The sequence below is a fragment of the Helicoverpa armigera genome, chromosome 28, assembly GCF_030705265.1.
Source record: "Helicoverpa armigera isolate CAAS_96S chromosome 28, ASM3070526v1, whole genome shotgun sequence".
Taxonomy (NCBI): domain Eukaryota; kingdom Metazoa; phylum Arthropoda; class Insecta; order Lepidoptera; family Noctuidae; genus Helicoverpa; species Helicoverpa armigera.
Genome location: NC_087147.1, coordinates 2,229,814 through 2,253,853, shown reverse-complemented (window position 1 = coordinate 2,253,853; position 24,040 = coordinate 2,229,814). Strand labels below are relative to the sequence as shown.

Below are 24,040 nucleotides of genomic sequence, written 5' to 3'. Positions count from 1 at the left end.
TCCAACATATAAACTCAGAATAAGCAGTTTTTAACTGACTATCTAGAAAACATCATTACAAATCAAATATGGCGGCCTCCCCAAAATGCTATTTGAAATCCACCCCCATGATTTGAGTATCAAATGAAAGGGTTTGCTGTGAGGAATACGAAAAAGTATAAAATAAAAATAACAGTTTAAAAACACGCAAAATATGCACGTATTGTTTATGTAGGTATAATGTACAGCTGTTTTCTTTCATTTTAATTTCTGCTTCCATTTCTTTTTACACACTGTCTACATCTCTTTTATTCTCGTTTTCCTTTCACAAATACCTGCTAGAAGAGATTTCTTTAGAAATAAGCATCACCTTTGTATATTATATCTATTCTTTCCTGCCGTCTTTCTTTATTACGTGTGTGAAAAAAAAAATACTATAACTTTTGTAAATTGGCACACTTTTCTGACTTACCTGTCGTTTACACAACACAGCGAAGCCGTGAGCGGCATGAGACAGGGGGCCGGCGGCGAGTGCGAGAGCGCCTTTACTTTCAGCTAGTTTCACGCATTCTACCTCAGCACATTCCAGTGCTCGGATCGGGACTAGACGGACGTGTCGGCCGCGGCCTGCGATTACCACTGTGGAGAAAAATGGTGAAGGTATGTTAATATTTGATACAGAAAAGTCATTTATTCAAAGTGGGCTGAAAATCAGCAGTTTTTGAAGGTCAAATTTACAAAATACAGTCCCCAAAATGCTCGCGATTCACCACCTCCTGTGTGTGATGTGATTCTTTATGACAAACATCATTAGATTACACAAGGCAAGAAAAACATATAATATAGGTATTATACAAGTATAGTTACACATGTACATGGCATAATACATACATAGTTCTTACAAAACTCAATGACAAATTCAAAGCCAAAGCACAGTGGCCTTGCACCTCTCAGCTATTGACACCTAAAAATGGTTTCTGCGAAGTGACTCGCACTTTACAAGTAACACGATATAATTTGATATCTAAAGACAATCTACAGAATAAATAACAACACACATACATCATTATATTGGTAAAGCTTCATTTCCAAGCCATGTGGCAAGTGGATAAATAATAAGAGTATGAAAATTATAACGACACACACTGCCGTTCGCAGACACGCTTGGAAATGGACCTTTAATGGCACATCACATAGTACAAACAAAATTGTATCTTATGTTCTAACAAGCAAGGCATATATTCAAGACATTCAGATTGTTCATTGTATGTATATTTTAAATTCTATCATGGCATAGGCTGTCATGGTATGTGATGCGGAGGAATTAAAAGTCACGTTGTAAGGAAGGTTTTGGGCATGAACGTGGACGGATATAGTGAAGAAAAGATGGATGGATAATTTCTTCAAAGAAGGCTGAAAATCAGTACTTTTCGAAGGAAAACAGCCCCCAAAAGGCCCGCCATTTCATAAGTGTTTTTTTTTTAGGAGGATAAAATAGTGGAATAAGCTCCCCAGCAACAGAAACCGAAACAAATAAAATTGGGATAAGGACTGGATGATGATATATAATTTTTATAAAACTATAAATTCTTCTTGGGCGTTCTTGATCTTGGTCTTCGATGACACGTAGATTTACATCGCGCGATACCGGTGAATATCAACGGATTTCCTCACATAGCTAGTAGCTATGAAATCCGTTGGCATTCACCGAACCCGCACGACGTTCACGTTGAACCTTCTATATCGACGATCTTGTTGAAGAAGTATCTATATTTAAAGGTACTCATGCAGTAATCCCATTGGGGAAGTACTGCATGAGTGCCTCTACGTATAGAAATCGAATATAATGGAGTATCTTCCGGTATTCGTTCGAGATAAATATGTTATAACCTGTAAAAGTGACTAAAACATGTACAAATGAGGTAAATATTTTGAAGAAGGTCAGACACTTTCTGATTGAAACGTTCTGAAGTTTCCTTGTGTTTCAGAGTTCGGATATTTTGAGGTATTTTCTTTTACATTTTTAGGAAATCTTACAGCTAGGTAATACAATAGTAATTATTATAAGTAGAATATAGCCAATTACAAGTTTTCAGGGTATTTTGCGGTAATGTTGGTACACTTGAGGAGGGAGGGAGGGAGGGATGAGGAGGTCAGATAGATCCTTCCTTGTAAAACACTGGTACTCAGTTACATCCGGTTAGACTGGAAGCCGACCCCAAAATAGTTGGGAAAAAGGCTCGGAGGATGATGAACTATCGTAGACCACATACATAACAACAACAGTTTTGAAAAAGAGTAAAAATTAACAATTTAGTGATACAAATATTTATATAGAAAGTATATAATAATAGACGGTACATAAACATAGTCATTTATTTCTAAATTAAAGGATGTATAGTTTTAGGCAACGCATTATCCGTCAGTTGCACAAAGCTCCATTAAAATTAAAGCTTCATTAAATCTATTGCTAACACTTTTTATCTTGTTGACAGAGGAAGAGACAGCAATAGATTTAAAGAAGCTTTCACTTATGACGGTATGGATATAAAGATCATTCAAGTACAAGAGTTTTGCGACCATATTGGTACACTTACCCAGCAGTTGCTCATGGGGCACATAAGCAATGGTGGAGACCGGCGCGTGAGCACGTCGAGGCGTCACCTCGCCTCGCTCCAGGTCTATGAGCGCTAATCCCGCTTCACCGCCCACGCAGATACGGGAACGCTCTAACACGCAGGCACAGAGGGCGTTGCGGACGGTGGCTGCTGCCGTCGAGTCTAGGACTACGCATGCGCTGTATACCTAGAGAGAAAGTAACATGTTAGGTCAAATATTTGGGCTAGAGTGTGATCGCCGAATTTGAGATGTAAAGAAACGGTGAGACCACTCGACACATGGGAGCTTAATGGGCCCCGGAGGACGTGTGTCTAACAATTGCAGCTCATCCCTGCCTCGTGTCACAAATGTGACGAGCTCGAGACGTAGCGTCATTCCTTCGTAGGAGGGAAAATTGAGCGGAGATGCCATAGAATAAGTAGGGTCAAGCACCTTTCCCTAGGTCAAATACGTACACTGGGCATGACTAAACAAAACGTTTTGTTACGAGTAAACTAACGCGACGTTCGGGACCTTTGAGTCAAAGATTTTTGGTATCACAAAAATTAAGCAGGTTCTAAAGAAAGCGCATAAGGGCGGTAGTAGTCATAATAGATTTATTTTAATTTATATGGGTCCTATTTCCCTAAAATAAAGTCACACACAAAGACAAAATATAAACAAAAACTCCAACTTACACACTTGTCCGGCAAGTTATTACGCTTAAGTATCCTGTGTAGTTCACTTAGCGCGACCACCCACTTCGTCTTCTCTGATTCCGACTCCGCGAGCATGAGTGTGTGAGACCGCTTGCCGCCTTCCAGTTGTGACGTTGATATCTAATAGAAAAATATTGTTTTTAGTTAAGTAATTTACCTAAGTTTAAATTAATTACACAATGTACTTAAATATAGCATCTTATTCAAAATAAATACACATAAATCTTAATCGTGGCAAATTACATTGACGATCTATTTACGACACCTCCAAATGCAAACCAACTTATTGTTTTTGAAAAGTTGATGACATACGACTTTAAATGGATGCCTAGCTTTTAGCAAAGCCAACGGCAGTGGCTTTACATATCTTCTTTACATAAAATATATTTTTTATTTATTTTATGCAGAAGTAACACACAAAAATCAGTACTCCTAAAAAGGAAGTTTATTTTTATTATGCGGCTAAAATAAGTAGCACATTGTTCAGCATAAAATTTCCCCCTTGTTTACAATATTTTTTCTAAAATATGTGCATTTTTAGTCCCCAGAATTTCTTTCATTATTGCTTTAGCTAGATTTCTGCTTACCCTAAATATACAAGGTATGTCTCGCTTGTTGGCGTGTATGACGTCAGAGTCCTTGACGGACGTCACGCTGAACTCCGGGTCGCGCACGTCCAGCACTTGACGGACACACACTGACGGACACGCGAGTGTTACACACTTACCCTAAATATACAAGGTATGTCTCGCTTGTTGGCGTGTATGACGTCAGAGTCCTTGACGGACGTCACGCTGAACTCCGGGTCGCGCACGTCCAGCACTTGACGGACACACACTGACGGACACGCGAGTGTTACACACTTACCCTAAATATACAAGGTATGTCTCGCTTGTTGGCGTGTATGACGTCAGAGTCCTTGACGGACGTCACGCTGAACTCCGGGTCGCGCACGTCCAGCACTTGACGGACACACACTGACGGACACGCGAGTGTTACACACTTACCCTAAATATACAAGGTATGTCTCGCTTGTTGGCGTGTATGACGTCAGAGTCCTTGACGGACGTCACGCTGAACTCCGGATCGCGCATGTCCAGCACTTGACTGACACACACTGACGGACACGCGAGTGTTACACACTTACCCTAAATATACAAGGTATGTCTCGCTTGTTGGCGTGTATGACGTCAGAGTCCTTGACGGACGTCACGCTGAACTCCGGATCGCGCATGTCCAGCACTTGACGGACACACTGACGGACACGCGAGTGTTACACACTTACCCTAAATATACAAGGTATGTCTCGCTTGTTGGCGTGTATGACGTCAGAGTCCTTGACGGACGTCACGCTGAACTCCGGATCGCGCATGTCCAGCACTTGACGGACACACTGACGGACACGCGAGTGTTACACACTTACCCTAAATATACAAGGTATGTCTCGCTTGTTGGCGTGTATGACGTCAGAGTCCTTGACGGACGTCACGCTGAACTCCGGGTCGCGCACGTCCAGCACTTGACGGACACACACTGACGGACACGCGAGTGTTACACTTACCCTAAATATACAAGGTATGTCTCGCTTGTTGGCGTGTATGACGTCAGAGTCCTTGACGGACGTCACGCTGAACTCCGGGTCGCGCACGTCCAGCACTTGACGGACACACACTGACGGACACGCGAGTGTTACACACTTACCCTAAATATACAAGGTATGTCTCGCTTGTTGGCGTGTATGACGTCAGAGTCCTTGACGGACGTCACGCTGAACTCCGGATCGCGCATGTCCAGCACTTGACTGACGCATACTGAAGGTAACGCGTTCCTGTAACAAATGTATCATTATATAATACTTATAAAACAATACTATATGACAAACTACTAAAAAAACAGCTCGATTTTGCTTGAAATACGACCTCATTTCTGTACCACTAAAGGCGACTTTGCTTTGTAACTCTCTAATTATAAACAAAATAAATATTTTCTGAAACTATATACTATCACTTCGTAAAATCTAAAATATAAACACACATTACGTATAACCCGAATCCCGCTAGAAACAACCAGATAGAAAACACATGACGTATTATATAAACAAAACACTACAGCAAATGCGATCGAAGTCAAAAAGCCGACTTATGAAGTACACAGATATTTGACGACATTATTCTTCAAGCCGTTTAACTTGTGTAGGTGTACTCACCGGTCTTGTGATATGTCGTAGAGGAACAGTTTGAAGTCGCACACGACCACGAACTGTCTCATCCAGCCTTTCTTCACGCCACCGGGTTTCGGGACCTGTGCACAATATTAAACATTGTTATAATCAAAGAATCACAAGTTGCATAGACGATTGGTCTTTTAGGGTTTTTTGACGGTTGACGGGTTGCTAAAGATCGAGCAAAGTGGAGAATTTCGGGAAAGGCCTATGTAAAGCATTGGACCTCTTTCGACTGAGACGGTATCCAAAAAAGTTTACGAGAAATAAGATCCTATTCCTGAGCTACAAACCAGTAAAATAGGGGACAGAGTTTACAAAAAGAACATTAATTGATTTGTTACAACGGGACGTCACCAGATTCGAGTTACTGACAGTGTGTATGGCAGAATTTTTTAACGCGTTCGACTCAGAGAATTGTTGGTCGCGGTCGCTTCTGACAGGTGTACTTACACCATAAGGGGTTACAAAATGGGAGAGGAGGTGTATGTTCAACATAAGGGGTTACAAAATGGGGGGGTGGTGGTGTGACAAATGACCAATGTCCTGTCCTGTGCTCGCACACTGACCTTAACGTATCCCTCGTAGGCGGTGCCCTGTCCGCGCGCGGGGTCGATGCCGAGCGGGCGGCGCGAGCGCTCGGGCGGCAGCGGGCAGCGCGCAGCACCGTGTGTACCTGTGCGAGCACACTCACCTTAACGTATCCCTCGTAGGCGGTGCCCTGTCCGCGCGCGGGGTCGATGCCGAGCGGGCGGCGCGAGCGCTCGGGCGGCAGCGGGCAGCGCGCAGCACCGTGTGTACCTGTGCGAGCACACTCACCTTAACGTATCCCTCGTAGGCGGTGCCCTGTCCGCGCGCGGGTCGATGCCGAGCGGGCGGCGCGAGCGCTCGGGCGGCAGCGGGCAGCGCGCAGCACCGTGTACCTGTGCGAGCACACTCACCTTAACGTATCCCTCGTAGGCGGTGCCCTGTCCGCGCGCGGGTCGATGCCGAGCGGGCGGCGCGAGCGCTCGGGCGGCAGCGGGCAGCGCGCAGCACCGTGTGTACCTGTGCGAGCACACTCACCTTAACGTATCCCTCGTAGGCGGTGCCCTGTCCGCGCGCGGGGTCGATGCCGAGCGGGCGGCGCGAGCGCTCGGGCGGCAGCGGGCAGCGCGCAGCACCGTGTACCTGTGCGAGCACACTCACCTTAACGTATCCCTCGTAGGCGGTGCCCTGTCCGCGCGCGGGTCGATGCCGAGCGGGCGGCGCGAGCGCTCGGGCGGCAGCGGGCAGCGCGCAGCACCGTGTGTACCTGTGCGAGCACACTCACCTTAACGTATCCCTCGTAGGCGGTGCCCTGTCCGCGCGCGGGGTCGATGCCGAGCGGGCGGCGCGAGCGCTCGGGCGGCAGCGGGCAGCGCGCAGCACCGTGTGTACCTGTGCGAGCACACTCACCTTAACGTATCCCTCGTAGGCGGTGCCCTGTCCGCGCGCGGGTCGATGCCGAGCGGGCGGCGCGAGCGCTCGGGCGGCAGCGGGCAGCGCGCAGCACCGTGTGTACCTGTGCGAGCACACTCACCTTAACGTATCCCTCGTAGGCGGTGCCCTGTCCGCGCGCGGGTCGATGCCGAGCGGGCGGCGCGAGCGCTCGGGCGGCAGCGGGCAGCGCGCAGCACCGTGTACCTGTGCGAGCACACTCACCTTAACGTATCCCTCGTAGGCGGTGCCCTGTCCGCGCGGGGTCGATGCCGAGCGGGCGGCGCGAGCGCTCGGGCGGCAGCGGGCAGCGCGCAGCACCGTGTGTACCTGTGCGAGCACACTCACCTTAACGTATCCCTCGTAGGCGGTGCCCTGTCCGCGCGCGGGTCGATGCCGAGCGGGCGGCGCGAGCGCTCGGGCGGCAGCGGGCAGCGCGCAGCACCGTGTGTACCTGTGCGAGCACACTCACCTTAACGTATCCCTCGTAGGCGGTGCCCTGTCCGCGCGCGGGGTCGATGCCGAGCGGGCGGCGCGAGCGCTCGGGCGGCAGCGGGCAGCGCGCAGCACCGTGTACCTGTGCGAGCACACTCACCTTAACGTATCCCTCGTAGGCGGTGCCCTGTCCGCGCGCGGGTCGATGCCGAGCGGGCGGCGCGAGCGCTCGGGCGGCAGCGGGCAGCGCGCAGCACCGTGTGTACCTGTGCGAGCACACTCACCTTAACGTATCCCTCGTAGGCGGTGCCCTGTCCGCGCGCGGGGTCGATGCCGAGCGGGCGGCGCGAGCGCTCGGGCGGCAGCGGGCAGCGCGCAGCACCGTGTGTACCTGTGCGAGCACACTCACCTTAACGTATCCCTCGTAGGCGGTGCCCTGTCCGCGCGCGGGTCGATGCCGAGCGGGCGGCGCGAGCGCTCGGGCGGCAGCGGGCAGCGCGCAGCACCGTGTACCTGTGCGAGCACACTCACCTTAACGTATCCCTCGTAGGCGGTGCCCTGTCCGCGCGCGGGTCGATGCCGAGCGGGCGGCGCGAGCGCTCGGGCGGCAGCGGGCAGCGCGCAGCACCGTGTGTACCTGTGCGAGCACACTCACCTTAACGTATCCCTCGTAGGCGGTGCCCTGTCCGCGCGCGGGTCGATGCCGAGCGGGCGGCGCGAGCGCTCGGGCGGCAGCGGGCAGCGCGCAGCACCGTGTGTACCTGTGCGAGCACACTCACCTTAACGTATCCCTCGTAGGCGGTGCCCTGTCCGCGCGCGGGGTCGATGCCGAGCGGGCGGCGCGAGCGCTCGGGCGGCAGCGGGCAGCGCGGCGCCACGCGCCCGCAGCACCACGTGTGTACTGCCAGCCCGCAGGTCTCGCATACCACGCCTTGTCGGGTGAGACCAATCTACGAAGAAATAAACACATTAGGAAATGCAAACTAGAAAAAAAAAACATCAAAAACCTCTCCATTTCATTCGACAACCCATCTCAAGGCTTAATTACTTACATCTGCGACGCATCAAATGCTATTCGCGCGAGGTGCAACAATAAGGCGCAATTGCAATGTGCGCGGGGCGAGCATTAGCGGGTAACGCGACATGGTTTCCATTCACGCCGCACGAATTCGTCCCGCTCACGCGCCCCAATCGCACAAGATGCGCCAATGTCAAGAACAACGTATTCGTGTTACCCACCATCCATTTACCCGCCCCGCGACTATTGCAATGACGGTATCTTTACTTACGGACTATTTAAAACGCATGCGATCCATCGTATCGCCAGAACAAAATTGCCACAGTTGACGTTACAAATAACACGGCGTACATAAATGTAAAAATGGCATTCCGAAATCCGAATCAGAAAGAAATACCAAAATTGTATATTTAAAAAAATTACAAACAAACATGTGGGTTTAGCAAATCATCACTTAATTTTAATACTACTACCATATTGTCATCTACAACCTGCATTAAGCAAAACTACAAAAACGTAGATATACTCACCATAAGCGACGTACAGTGGTTACACTTGGTGGGGCTGCTGAACGTCCTCACTAGGAACTGGTGGACTTTCTGCTTGCCTGGCACTGACGGTCCGAGTGACGGGTCCTGGTGAAAGAGATAAAGATACTTTATTAAGTAAAACATGGTACAAAGTATAGGTCTTAGAATGAGTAGTACTAACTCATGTTTTACCTTATGATGGCGTACAAAATTTCAAATTAAATGGAAGATAAAAGTTGTTGAAATACTTGGTAAATGGGAGGAAAAGCTGCATGGGACTATAGATGTGGAACAAGCAAGCAAGGTCACTTGATGGATTAAAAAGATGGCAGACCTTTGCTTGTTCCACATGACCCACGATTTATGTACTACCACGGACTTTTCCACCTGACCACTGATGATTTTTTGCATAATAACGGCGCTTACTGCTCTTTTACTATCCTATTTGGTAAGATGGGAGTGTCCACTGTAGTACAAGTATGTCTTACCTTACAGGGGGGTACATGAGTTAAAACACCTGTGAATATTAAAAATCAAGATTGACACCTGTCACTAGGGTTGCCAACTATACTGTTTTAAACAGTATTCTACTGTTTTTCACTAAATTATACTGTTTACTGTTTAACAAAAAAAAAGTATACAAAATACTGTTTTCAGCATCAAAATGCAGACACATTATTATGTGTTACATTTAGACGCTCACAATTTTTTTAAAATATTATTTTTATAAAAATAATAAATAAATACTGTTTGTTTTGCTAAAATACTGTTTAATAATCTTCATAGACCTTAATATACTTTATTTCTTGTAAAAAAAGTTGGCAACCCTACCTGTCACCGACATGTCGTTTTGACAGATGATGTCAAACCGCCATATTTATTCCCAAGATAGAAGTTGACTGATGATTAAATGGGTCCTTATTGAAGAAGAAATAATAAAGTGATAAATAAACTAATACATACTATGCTAACAGTGGACATCTCACTGGGCGAGCTCTTGCTGGAGGCGGGCGACGACGCCCGGGGCTCCAGCTCATCTTGCAGCTCCACGGACCCGCTTAGTGCGGCCGATTGCTGAGACCCGTACATTAGCTATACAATATAACACAATACATACTATGCTAACAGTGGACATCTCACTGGGCGAGCTCTTGCTGGAGGCGGGCGACGACGCCCGGGGCTCCAGCTCATCTTGCAGCTCCACGGACCCGCTTAGTGCGGCCGATTGCTGGGACCCGTACATTAGCTGTGTGATACAAATTGTGTAAGAAGTTAAAACAGTAGTAAATAAAATAATATACTAAAAATAATCAATAATTAAAAACAAATTCAAATATATCCTTATATTATTTAGATGTAACAAATTAGTTTTGATGTCAAAATATGGTAATTATGCCAATAGAACGACGTAGGAACTCTTTTTACAATAAATACATGTTCAGTGAAATTTAAATGGCGAATGAAAGGTTAGTGATGGAGTAAGCAATTGCGTATTATGTACAAGAAAATGAAATAAATTGTACCAATGAGTGCATTTTATTACCAACAATTTTTTTCAAAATTATGCACAGAAGTTAACTTTAAATAAGGATTTGTAAAAATAAATAAAGCAAATAATAAATAAAAACAAATATAAAATACCTTTGCATTGCAACAATGCTGGTTTCTGTAACGGTACTGCGGCGACATCTGACAGATAAGCAAACAAACAAAATGGCTAAACAAAACATAAAAGCTGCATGAATTTATGTCACTGACTGTACTTTATCATACCTATTTTTTTTTGTATTCAAGGTGTATGCTAAGTATGAATTTATATGGATGGAGAGGGAAAGGGATCTAAGAACAGATGGATGGATTGCCTGAAAGATGGCACGAACGGGAGTGACTTCAGTATGACAAGTGATAGGAAGTCGGTTAAAAAGGCTTTGATGAAATACAGTTCAGTGACTGAAATTAAACTTTCACCTTGATGACAAAATTAGTCACATAATTTAAGCTTTAAAACGCAGTCCAACAGGAATTAAAATATCAGCTTCCTATATTCAAGAAAAAAATGTTCTAAATCGCTGCATTTTTTATTTCAATGCTGGACCACGTTCTACAAAATAATGATGGAACAAAAAAGTGATATAAATGAATGAATGACAAAAGCATTGTTAAATAAAACACTTATTACGCACAGCTGAAAAACAGAGACATATTATACGTCTTATTTGCATTATTTACATGTAAATAATGAAAACGAAAATAAGGCTGGTCGAAAACTAACAAAATATGTGTATTTACAAAAAGTTGTTAAAAATTATTTGATTTTGTCAGTTGCAGTAAGTAGTGTTGTTTTCGTGTCACTTAACTTACTTCGAAATAGTAAAGTTAACTGGCGAGAAGTAGGTATAAAAATAAACCGACTTTACTTAATATTATTTTGTTATGAGAATATTAAAAAAAAAACTAACTTCGAAGTAGCAAAGTTATTTGACAAGAAGTGTACCTTATAATGAACCAAGTTACTTTAATATTATTTTGTAATTAGAATAAAAATGTAATCAATAAGTTACAAAATAAATGAATCCCATGAAAAGGTGACTAATATCTCCCTACATAAGTTGCATACATACTTCTGACTACCGTCTTCTACTTAACACTACAGTCACATTTGCCATTGCAAAACCTACCTTCTGCTCGTTGATAGAAGCCACATTGTCGTAATGTCGCTCCGTCGGCGCTTCCTTCAGAAATTGGTCTAGATAGCTCATTTGAGATGGCGGCCGGTCCAGGACTGAAAAATAAAAGGATAATGTCAGTTTTGTGGTAGAAAATATTGGGATTTTTGGTTCTAGTGTTTCGTTCTTTAATATATTTTTTCCCATGAGCTATTTAATAATTATTAATCTTTTTCTGTAAATAACATATCAAGAAACACTGTTCCACATTGTACAAAAATGTTTGCAGGAGAACGAGACACTAGAAAAATCAATAAACCCTTAAAAATATAGAGAAACACTATGACAAAAACGGGGAATATGTAAAAATATGTAGATAGAATAATAAATAACACATAAACCAATCCCAACCCAAACCACGTTCACAAAACATTAATATAAAAAAACGTTACAATTATTAGATTTTTTTTGTGTACAGTCGAGGACAAAAATTTTTGTACACAATTTTTTTTTATCATTTTTTCTTATTAAATTTATATTTTTTATGATTTTTGTAAGTTTGTGCTCGACTGTACTAGAACACATTTAGTCAGCACAAGACCGGGACTATGACATGCACATAGGACGAATACAATTGACTCTGTACAAACTATACCCTTCAGCACACGAGAACATTTCATTATTAAAATAAAAATAAATAAATACAACATAATATTATTTGTATAAATAAACTCTATATGGAAATATGATTAAATAATATATCTAAAATAGGTGACACCGAGACATTTTAGAAACGAAAAAAAAATGGTGAATCCCGACAGGCTCCAAAATATATCCATATTATTTCCCTTTCCATTTAATATTACATTAAATATAAATAATAATGTAAATTGAGTAACTTATATTTAAGATTTAAAAATTAAATTTATAACTAAAACATTCAAAATGTCGGCTCGTGTGCTGACGTAGGACGCTTACAAAAAAAAAACTACGGTAGAAAAGTAGTTTTACAATTGAGAAAAACAAAACAGATTAGTCAAAATACCTATGTGCGTATACAAACAAGTGTTAAAGGAAAAAACCAATCGCTTTAGGGCATTATGTGGTGCATGGACTTCACAAAACCAGGGTTTTTCAATAAAGCTTTAGTACACAATTTATCAATTTTATTAAACATTGACGAATATTACTTCAACTTTCCAAATTATTTTCATCATCTGCGTAGCCTTTTCCCAACTATGTTGGGGTCGGCCTCCAGTCTAACCGGATGCAGCTGAGTACATTATTATAATTGAAGTATTTCAGTTGTAAAGGAGCAATGGATGTAAAAATTGAGTACTAGAGCGCAAGTTTTTTGTCACATCCATGCCACCGCAACAAGCTCAAGCAAAAGCGAAGCGATTTGCATAAAAAAGAAGAATCGTTTCATATTGTTATCAAAATTTTGACAAAACTGTTAAATGTTGGTTCGTCACTGTTTCGGAGTCACATTATTTTTTTTAATTTCAATCATTCTCATCTTATAACTTATTTCCAAAACACCACCCACGTTTTTTTGTAATTTTAAAGACAAAAAAGTTTGAATAATTTTTGAAAAAAAAAAAATACGGGAAGTTTATTTTTCAACTTACCAATACAAAAATATTCCAAAAACTGATTAGTAAAAAAAGACCCACAAAACAGTGACACAATTTAGTAAATGATAAAAAAAAAACTTTTTCCCTTTACACTTGCTCGTATTTACAATGGACGCCTCATAGACAAAATGAAACTAATTGATAGAAAACTACGTACGCAGCACAAAGACTAAAAACTTACACCTTTAAAAAACATAACAATATCTGTCGTTATATTTTATTGATAAAAAAAATAAAAACATTTAAAAAAATGCTTTGCACAAACATTTGTCACTGACTGTACATTTTACACAACTATTTAAAAAAAAATACAAAAAAATATCACAAACGGTATTTTTTTAAACATAAGAAAAAATATTAGGAAACTGTTTAGGAAATTAGAAAACCAATCACCACAAGATGATTTAAGAAGCATTTTTGGAAAAAAAAATAACGTTATTCACAGCAAAGCGTTCTCTAATAACAACAGATAATGTTAAAGGGACAAAATAACACACAATCTAGTGGAAGACGATTGCGAATCGAAATATCGATATTACACGTCAACCCAATGAATCGATTCATCGGAATCGCAATCGAATAGATATCGAACTTTGAAAATGAAACAGAATAATTATAAAATTAAGTTTTATTTGCAGAAACAATTTAATATTGAAATAATAATAGTTTTTACTCTTTTTTTTTAATAGAGTTTAGATCGAGTCAATCACAAAGTTTAAAAAAAACTATCGATAAAAAATCGATGTTTCGATTCGCAACCACCCACCTCTACACGTTCACATACGATGAGTCTACTTCTAATTAGGATGTTTAGCTAATATTAAGACAAACGAACCGTTCTCTTCTTTGCCGCTCCAATACGTCGAAGATTTCGCCGATCCCTGCCTCGCTGCTTGCGCATAACTTTGTGTTTTAATTGTATTGAAATTGAGTTCAATTTTGAATGGTTGTGTGGCCGAAAATGGTTGTGTGTATTAGTGATAAAAATCAAGTGAAACTAGCCTGTTCTGTTGCCAAGGTAGTTCGGCAGTATCTAGTTAAACCATATGTAGATAATTAACACGTGCTTGAACAAGAATTATTGCCAGGTACTCTTTAGCGTTGAATTTCAGTACCAAATGTCAGCGGTGTAAAAATATAGCCGTTTACCAACTTTCAGAAGAAACGCCGTTAAAAATAAATAACAAAAAACATAATTACAACAGAATTTTTAATAACTTATGTACAAAACAATGTACTATCACTTAGACACGTACAGTTATGCACTGAGAGAAATATAACCTAACAGTAAACATAAAAAGTTAAATGCAGATTAAATGTGCTGACAAGTAACTTAAAAAATAATAACATAAAAAAAAGAAACGCGAAAAAAGTCAAGATTCGCTCGCTCAGTTTTAAGACCATACGTTTTTAAATATTAGATGCCAACTTTTAGGAAATACTTTACTATTTTCTTAATATAATTTAATCACTTTTTAATATCTTATACGGTCTTAAAACTTAACATAGTAATAATAAAAAAACACTGGTTGAGATTCTACAACTGATCTAATAGAAAAAAAAAACTAAAACTAAGCAATAAATAATAATAAAAAAAAACTCAATTGTGCTGTCAATATGTCTGTCAATCGATCGTTTATCGATATAAAAAAAGTTATCGAAACATGTCATGTGCGTTGACTATTTATTTTAAAACGATTTCAGATCATAATGTCATATATGTTAAATGATATAATCTATAAAAAACATACCCTTTCTGACAGGCAGGTAAAAACACAAAATCAGATTCAGTAATGAAATTCTTAACATTTTTACTTGTTTCTACAAAAAAAAAGAATAAAAAACTAATTATTATTAAATATGATGTCGTATGTCGTCACAACTTTATACAAATATGGATAAACCAAGCATTAATCCCGCAAAAGCTTTTCAAAAAACCCGACATTTCTGTCTAACGCACTATACGGATTAACTACCGTTTCCAATAATCTATCTAGATATAAATTGGTGATTGATACACCCGTGCATCGGAGAGCACGTAAATGTCGGTCCTGCGCCTGATCTCTCTCCGGTCGTGTCGGATGGCCGTCCCATCGGGCTATGAGAGTGAAGGAATAGTGATTGCATCTGTGTCTGCGCAAATGCTTGTGCACTATAATATGTCCTGCGTAGTTGGCTAATCTCCTTACATGAGAACAGCCGCCGTAGCCGATAATCGGCTAGGATGACATTATGGCTAATGACGCAAACCTATCTCTGTCAAGCAAATTAACAGTAGATAGAATATTGGAAGGGTCGTTAATCATTAAAGTATTCACGCACGTAATAAGACCGTATCGATAATAATGACTAGTTCGACCGGTTAAGGCACAACACTATCGCTAAATAATCTTTGGCAATCATCGTTTTTCGACTAGACAAATTTTTCTGAAGACTAGAAATAAATATACTTTGGTGAGCTTACAGATTAAAGTACAGCATTGGGCGTAGTTAGAAAAAAATAAGTTAAAAAAATATCTGTAAAAATTTTGAGCACTAATAATGTCTACAAACACTAATATTTTTGTCATTTCTTCCAAATAATATAGACTTGATTAATTTTGGCATTTACATTTAGTTTTTGACCAAAAATTGTATTACGTATAATTTGAATTGAAATCCATAGCCAAGACGTCGAGCTACCTTTTTAATTATTTAAAAAATACGTTTTTAAACTGCCTATTCAGTTGTATATGTCTTGATTTCTCCAAGTTTTAAAATGATTAGAAAAAAATATATATTAAAGTTGAGATTATTTAGAGTATTTTTGTAGAATTAAACCATTTTATAAAAGGACACTGGTAGAACTTAAAAAATAAAAATAAATAGCTGCATAAAACATTATCCCTACATAAGCCTTGACTATAGAAATCAATCACCATGTATCAGTCGTATATATGGTGATACACAAGTATAGCAACACCCCATATACAGGAGGTCACGCCTAGAAACAGTGGTATGTTGCTCCTCAACCAGATGCGAACTGTCATCGAACAGAAATACCAACAGCACAATAAAATACACGAAAAAAAACACAAATATATAAGTTTTTAAACAAAAAAAGAAGTGTAGCGTTAGACGCGACAGTAATATACAAAAAAAAAAAAAACATTAAATGCCACAGATAATACATGTTCGTTAACAAAGGTGAAGAATTCCGAATTTAAAATTTCGTTAACATTTTAGTTTTTTGGAATAACAAATCACAGTTCCAATTTCAAACACAATAGGGTCCATATTCACATTTTTTTTAGAAAATAGTGATGTGCGTTTTTTTTTTATTTTTTCGTTTATTTCCGTTTTTTTCGTCGCGGACGACGTTGGACTTTGTGGTGGGAGCCAAGTTTCCATGGACGATAAAAGTGCGTTCGTCGTAAAAAGTGTTGTCACGGTAAGTTTCATATGTGTATTGGGTAGGAATGTGCGGTTACATGTAACGAAAACAAAAAGAAATGGTGCACTAAATAAACATATTTATTTATATATAGAAGATTTGTGCTGCAAATGTATTTAGAAAACCATTTAAGATACGTGGTGCTTGAGTATCTTTTTGCGCTATAAAAATAAGAAGATTACACACAACAAAATATATAAAAAAAAAACTGTTTTTATTCTACCTTAGAAACTTCTCACTTTTATAGCAATACCAAGGAGTTGAGAAGAGACAATATTATTTTTACGCAATTTTCATGCATAATACGACACCAAATAAATGTGCATTCAATTTGAAGCGTGTATTTTTACCCACATAAAGATAACATAATATTTTTGGAACTGACCGTACTTGACAGTTACGTGTAAAACGAAGCGACCCAAAAGCATGTTTTGTTAAATACATAGCATACTCTTTTCAACTCCGTTTCGTCTCAAATAAAATAAATTCCCAATTAATAGTATCCCCTTCTATCCCGTACGAGGTAAGCATAAGTTCGAATATTTCTTAAACGATGTTAGCTTTACGATACCAACTGCTATAGCAATTTAGTATAATGAAATGGCGCATATGATGAAAAATACTAAGTAAATCTACCGCTGATGCTAACTTTCATATTTATCCTCAACTATAACACTAAAGGCCTTTTTTACAGACAGATCTTACCCCCCTGTACTCAAACACATTTAAAACACAGCCCCAAAATTATCCCAACTCATCTCAACAAAATGAACAGTTCTCTATGAACCAACTACGAACATAAACTACTTGTATGCCGCCAATTATAAAACAATGGAAAATCAATTGTGTCTCGCGTATATCTGCAATCCAACATACAACGGGGACATGAACTAATATGAACCTCTTGTATGTCACAAATTATAAAACAATAGAAAAACTGTGTCTCGCGTATATTTGCGCTCCGACATACAGTAGAGACATGAACTAGCATGACCTATCTTTCTGCTTACCCCGTACGGGCTACACAAACAGACAGTCACACAAACACACATGTTATACTCACAGGAGTTGCCGGGCTGGTGGGGCGCGTCGAGTCTCGCCTGCATGTCGCGTATATGTTGCTCTTTGCGTTTCATGTCGTGGGCTAGGGTGTCCAACCGCTGTCGAGTTTCGTGTAGCTCTCTGTGGAATTGTGAGTGTTATTTGTATGGGAATAAGGGTTATTTTGGTGTGAACTTTATTTGTTACACACAAGGAATTATTTTGGAAAAAGTAAATACAAGAGTACGAGTATATAAATGTAATCACTGCCTGCCTACTTAAATATTTTGTTAACACTGTTTTAACAAATGCAAATAATTTTTGAATTTGAAAAATACTAAGATTAAAAAAAATCTTGATAGACTTTTTACTAAGTAATTTTTCTAAAAACTTATAACAATATAATTCTAAAGCTGGTTTAAAACTGACCTGAATTCATAGTGCTACAAATTGAGAGAAAAATAACTCTTTACACGGCACAACTCCATAAAATTCCAATAAACAATACTTGAACTCAAACTATGGAAGTCCTAAATTAACCTATAATTAGCGCAAATTAGGAGAAAATTAGGCCTATCATCTTGTAAAACTAGGTGAAGGTGGAATGGAACAATTAACATGAGTTTATTGACCCCGTTTTTGGGAGAAGTTGATCTATTAAAATTCTAAAATTGATGTCTTCGTGAATGATCAAGTTCCAAGTCCAAAAATGCCGTTTCAAACTCACACAAAATGTTTAAAAAAACTGACAAAATATTCACGAAAAACAAACGTTAAGAACCCCACACACTGTACTTTGTAAAACAAAAGGTTTGATGAAGTTTACAAACCAAAAAAATTACTCTTCAACTGTTAATATCTTCTTACTCTCAAACAAATGACGAAACTACATAATTATAATATAGGCATAATATCTCTAATAATGTGACTAACTATGTAATGTCATTCAATCAACGCGCTCGTCACTCCATATCCATTTTATGATATGAACCAACTGCATTACATACGTTACAAGAAAAAATTAGAAATCTGTAATTCAAAAATATGCCTTTCAGTTTTTTTGTCAACCATTCTAATAACTGTCAAATGTCATAAATTTTGACAGCTGTCACAAGTTGTATAATTTATTATGAGAAATCCAAATGTGTCATGCCTCAGTATCATGTCCAAGAAAACTCAATTTTATTTGCTTACGCTTCAGAAGCTTAGTTGTAGTTAAATAGAAGATTGGGCAATATAGAAGCTTATTGGTGTTACGTAGATAGGCTTACTTGGGAGAATCCCGACACCACGGTGGAACATAACTACAGAAAACAGAAAATCAGTACATTTTCTTCAAAAGTGAAGAGTTTTTTTATACGAATTTGTAGGCAATAATTTACTTTTTGTTTGTCTATTTCATTAAGTAATATACTCATGTACATGGAGTCAAATAAGAATTCTTTCACTGGTAAATCTACCACTTGGCACCGAACCTCTAACAACTCGGTCTTTCAACTGGGTCGACGAAGTGGGGTTGCTGAAGACCGAGCAGGTGGCGAAGTCCGGGGTACGCCTTTGTCCAGCAGTGGACATCTATCGCCTGTGGGCAGTAGGCATGGTGACATACCTCTGACTAGCCAGCAGCTCGGCCCTGGTGCGGCTGAGCTCCTCGCCGACGGCCTGCTTGGCCTGTATCTCGGAGTGCAGCGACGACTGCAGCGTCAGGATCTCCATCTTGTCCAGCTTCTGGGAGCGGCGGTTGCGCCAGCCGCCCGCGCGTCCGTCCGGAGGCGCGGGGCCGCCCGGACCTGATGGCGGGGATGATGCCACCACCAGCGAGGAACGTGAGGCGCTCGCTGAGGATGATACAACAAAGTGTTAATGATAACGCAGAAACAAAAGTCATTGAAACCCGTCGAATGTCAAATAAACATGTCAACAATCTTGACAAGACTTAAGCAATAGCAGCAAGGCTGCCCGCGTATGTCAGACCTTTTGTAGGACGCATAATCGGGCAGAAAAAAATCTGCTATAAGACTTTCGAACTAATATTTTCTGACAATATTTCTGAAGTAACACTTATGCTATCAGTGTTTTCTATTTTTCTCCTACAAAAATTGGCGGTGAACGGGCAGCCTAAAAGTGGGGACAAAACAGAAAGTTATAAAAAATACCCTGACATTAACAGAGGCGGAACCAGTTCATCTGATATTCATATTGATTATATTCAGGTACATTCATGAGGGACTATAGGAATGTATATCCTTATTATAGTGGTACATACTCCCTTGACTATATACCATAGCATATAAGGGGAGTATATAACGGAGTACATATTTGTTTACATTAAAGCAATATTTTGTCCGCGTCCTGGTAGAAGTTCCCCCGGAACGCGGATCAAAACACCTAGCCTATAAAAATATTTTCTACTACAATAAACTCACCATGTTTAAGGTACTCCAATTCCTCAGTCATCTTCGTAGCGAGAGCCTGCAGGTAGCCGCGAGCTTCCTTCTCGTCAGCCACCCATCTGATAATGTCTGCTATCTATAGGAAGACGAGAAGAAAATCCGATCATATGTACTCATAGGGTACTATCAAACTGATAGGGTAACATAGAAACTGGTTGGGTAACATAGAAACTGGTGGGGTAACATAGAAACCGGTTGGGTAACATACAAACCAGTGGGGTAAAATACAAGCCAAATGGTTTTGAATTACTTACAAACCAGCAGAATAGTACACTCCAAACCAGCTTGGGGTAACATACAAACCGGGATTTTCACACACATACTTGACAAACAAACAATTAGTGTAACAAGGTATATAAAGTGAGGGTTGAACTTACATCACTGACCTGTGTCTCCCAGTGCTGCATCGTCTCTCTCTTGGCTCTCAACTCTTCCAACTCAATCTCCATCTGTCTTCTCTCTTGTTGCCATCTTCTGCCGTTTTCTGCCAACTGGCAAGAGAATCTTTTGTTAGGTAAAACATCCTTTTTTTTGTTATTTTTGCTTCACGGGTGTTTGTCGGTTTAGATGACACATGATTTGCAATTTTTGGAAAAATTATCAACGATATAAAAATATGCAGATAATATGCCATGCCATATACTAACGACTTTTATTTACAATTTTAGACCAAGTAATTTATAACTCACTTTGTTTTAATTATCAGCTCCGTTAAAATGGAAATACTGCGCAATTCGCGAAATTATAGAATTCGAAATTTGAAAATTGTATGTATGTTGTTTTGCTGGTTAAATTATTCTACGCTCTGTTTCCTCTGAATTTTCTATTTCGTTCAGGTTTTTAAATTAATGATTATTATTAAAGTTTTAAACCATCTACAAACTTGACATTTTGTCATTTGATACCGCATCTAAGATAGTTTTTTAAAACATATGAAAGTATCCCATAACCCAACTAAAACAATGAATCTCACAGACACAAAGGGGCAGGTAAGTTAACTGGGAACTGGTCGCTAAACTAGGGTTAACACAAGACAATAACTTTGCTATTCACAGCGTCCAGATCCTTGGCCAGTTTCCGGTTCTCGTTGAGTAGCATCTGTCTGTCTTCGCTGTCCGACATCTGTTCTATGCGACGGCTTTCGAGTTTCTCTTTTGATGTTTGTAGCTGTAACAAACAATTATAAGTTTAGAATGATTTGTTTACCAGTAAATGAGTTAAAGAGTTAATCATAGCCACATTTTTTTGTTGCTGAAGGTAAGTTAAATGGGTGGTTCAGCTATCATTTGAACATCTTTAGAAGTCGTTACGGATAGTCAGAAGGCAAGTTTAACAACCAGTCTTACCAAGGAGTATTGTGTTGCCCGGGTTACATAGTTAAGGAGATAAGGTTAGTCATTCACTGGTTATAGTTTGCCATGTAAAACACTGGTACACAGCTTGTCCGACTACTGGAAGCCAACCCCAATACAGTTGGGGAACATCTGTCATCTGTCAAACTGCCCAACTATGTTGGGGAAACGCTAGACAGATATTACCTTGTCCTTAGTGTAATCAATTGTTTTTCTTTCTATATATCTATTATATAATATTTACCTCTCTATTAAGAACATTGCGCAACGCATCTCCCTCTTGCAGCTGATCGTTGAGAGCGGCTAACTCCGCCTGGAACCGCGCCTGCTGCTGTGCTAGAGACTCTTTGTACTGCATCTGTCACAATACCATTTAGATGTTAGCATAGAATTCCTCTTAAAATGATAAGTTTTGTGATTAAATTGGGGACAAGCAGATGAAGTTACTCCAGTCTGTAAAAAAATCCCAGTCAATTTTGAAACATACTTTCAAGTCAAGACAATGTTGAACATCTATTTTAGAATTGTGGTGCTCATTGCAGTTAATCCCTATAGTAGGCTTTTACCACACTTTTTTTTCATATAATTATGATTACTTCTTCATGTGTAAACAGCTGAACGGATTTTGAAGATACTTTTTGTAGAAACTTCTTGTAGGACAGATAATCGGGCCGATTTTTGTAGGACTTTTCGACTAGGATTTTTTGACCGACCTTTTCTAGGACGTATGTGTTGCACTATTGCTATCAAAATGTTCTATTTTCCTCTTACAAAAAATCGGTCACCGATTATCCGACGTGGGCTAGCAGTCTATACATACAGTCTATATCATATTATATCCACATGCGACAAGTAGTTACCTCTAGCGTCTCGACTTCAGCCTGCAGACGGGCGACGTCGGCGGCGGCGGAGGGCGGCCCGCCCGACTCCACGCGCTGCGACCGTAGCGTCTCTTCGCGAAGCTTACGTTCCTGGGAGATAATAACACATATTTACACAAACTATTCCTTACTTAGTTATTTATATATGTACGGTTTACGTACAGGTATTTTTTGTGCATATTAAAAGTTTATTTTAAATAAATGTGTTGTGAATGTTCAACTTATAAGAACCCATAGAATGACGCAGAGGATTTTTTTAAATTGGCTTTGTGAAACAAATGTTTTAGTCAAAAATGTGTTGATGTTGAAACTGACTTTGCCCTTGATAATTCATCATTTTCCTGCCCTCATCTCCATTTTATTTTGGATGCAGTGTGTTTTTCCTTTTTTTTTCTCCTTTCATACTCTTCTATCTGCCATAATCTCACAACTAACATTCTAGCATTCTAAATCTTTTTCATGTACCTGTTACAGCCTTTTTTTTTTTTATCGTCCCACTGCTGGGCACAGGCCTCCTCTCACATGGAGAAGGATTGAGCATTAATCACCACGCTTGCTCAATGCGGGTTGGTGATTTCAGACTTTATAGTCCAGGTTTCCTCAAGATGTTTTCCTTCACCTTTTTATCAGCCATTGGTGTCTAAGTATACTTAGAAAGTACATACAAACTCAGAAAAGTTGCATTGGTACTTGCCTGCCCCTGGAATCGAACCCACACCCTCATACTCGAAAGGTTGGTTCTTTACCCACTAGGCCACCACGACTTGTACCTGTACTTGTACTTGTCTTTTTTCATGTACCTATCACCTGATAAATACACATAAACGATGCAAATCGTAATACAGTTCTGTCTGAACATAAAACGTAATTTATCATTTATTGCTAGTTTCAAATAACACAAACTGTATATTACCTTAGTAGCCTCAGAAATGGCGGTATCAAGCCTAGCCTCTAGCTCCCGGCGTCCCTTCTCCGCGCGTCGTATGTCCTGTCTTAGCGCGTCAATCTTCTGCATTGCTACTTCTAACTCTTCCTCTTTGTCACGGACCTGTGAATAAAGTTATTTATTTAGTGCTTTAGTTACTTGATAACAGATTAAAATAATGGGAAAAAGGTATGCAAAATAATCTTATTTTTGGGAGTCGATTGGAGATAAAACTTTAGTTTTGGAAGTCCAATATTTTGACATGCACACGTCTTTGACAGTGGCGATATTTTCTACTAATATTTATAAACTGCAAAGTTTCTATGCATGGATTTATTTACCCCTTTTTCACTCAAATCTAAACTCAAGCTCAAACTCAAAATATCTACTGGTTGGATATAAGTATCAGTATCAGAACAACATTTGGGCTACTTTCTCCCAAGTACGGATACTCGTTCCCTCAAAGCGCAGGAAAAAGTTAGTTTTAACCCATTAAAAACCCATTTATCGAGGCTTTAGGCTACTTTTTATCCAAGTGCGTTGAATAGTTCCTAGTTGTTGTACATACCTGCCGTGAAAGCTTCTGCTTCTGTTGCCTGAGCTCGGACAGGCGTTCCGTCACCTCGTTGTACTCAGTCATGGCTAGCTTGCGTTGTGATAGCGCGTCTTTTAGCTCTTTGTCCTAGAAAATAAG

General features: G+C 40.2%; 1 protein-coding gene across 1 annotated transcript in view; it reads right to left on the bottom strand.

The window, feature by feature from the left end:
* LOC110380158 (serine/threonine-protein kinase Genghis Khan) overlaps positions 1–24,040 on the bottom strand; it is a 51,852-nt gene that overhangs the window by 7,982 nt on the left and 19,830 nt on the right. Inside the window, exons 17-35 of the mRNA XM_064042438.1 lie at positions 23,915–24,028; positions 23,335–23,469; positions 22,401–22,511; positions 21,785–21,898; positions 21,242–21,355; positions 20,575–20,679; positions 20,162–20,264; positions 19,345–19,573; positions 17,758–17,876; positions 11,637–11,740; positions 10,600–10,647; positions 10,076–10,204; positions 8,959–9,063; positions 8,190–8,360; positions 5,503–5,597; positions 4,998–5,124; positions 3,276–3,416; positions 2,577–2,784; positions 452–618 (exon numbers count right to left, since the gene is read on the bottom strand). Coding sequence (XP_063898508.1) covers positions 452–618; positions 2,577–2,784; positions 3,276–3,416; positions 4,998–5,124; positions 5,503–5,597; positions 8,190–8,360; positions 8,959–9,063; positions 10,076–10,204; positions 10,600–10,647; positions 11,637–11,740; positions 17,758–17,876; positions 19,345–19,573; positions 20,162–20,264; positions 20,575–20,679; positions 21,242–21,355; positions 21,785–21,898; positions 22,401–22,511; positions 23,335–23,469; positions 23,915–24,028 — 2,439 coding nt within the window. The remainder of the gene's footprint in view (positions 1–451; positions 619–2,576; positions 2,785–3,275; positions 3,417–4,997; positions 5,125–5,502; positions 5,598–8,189; positions 8,361–8,958; positions 9,064–10,075; positions 10,205–10,599; positions 10,648–11,636; positions 11,741–17,757; positions 17,877–19,344; positions 19,574–20,161; positions 20,265–20,574; positions 20,680–21,241; positions 21,356–21,784; positions 21,899–22,400; positions 22,512–23,334; positions 23,470–23,914; positions 24,029–24,040) is intronic.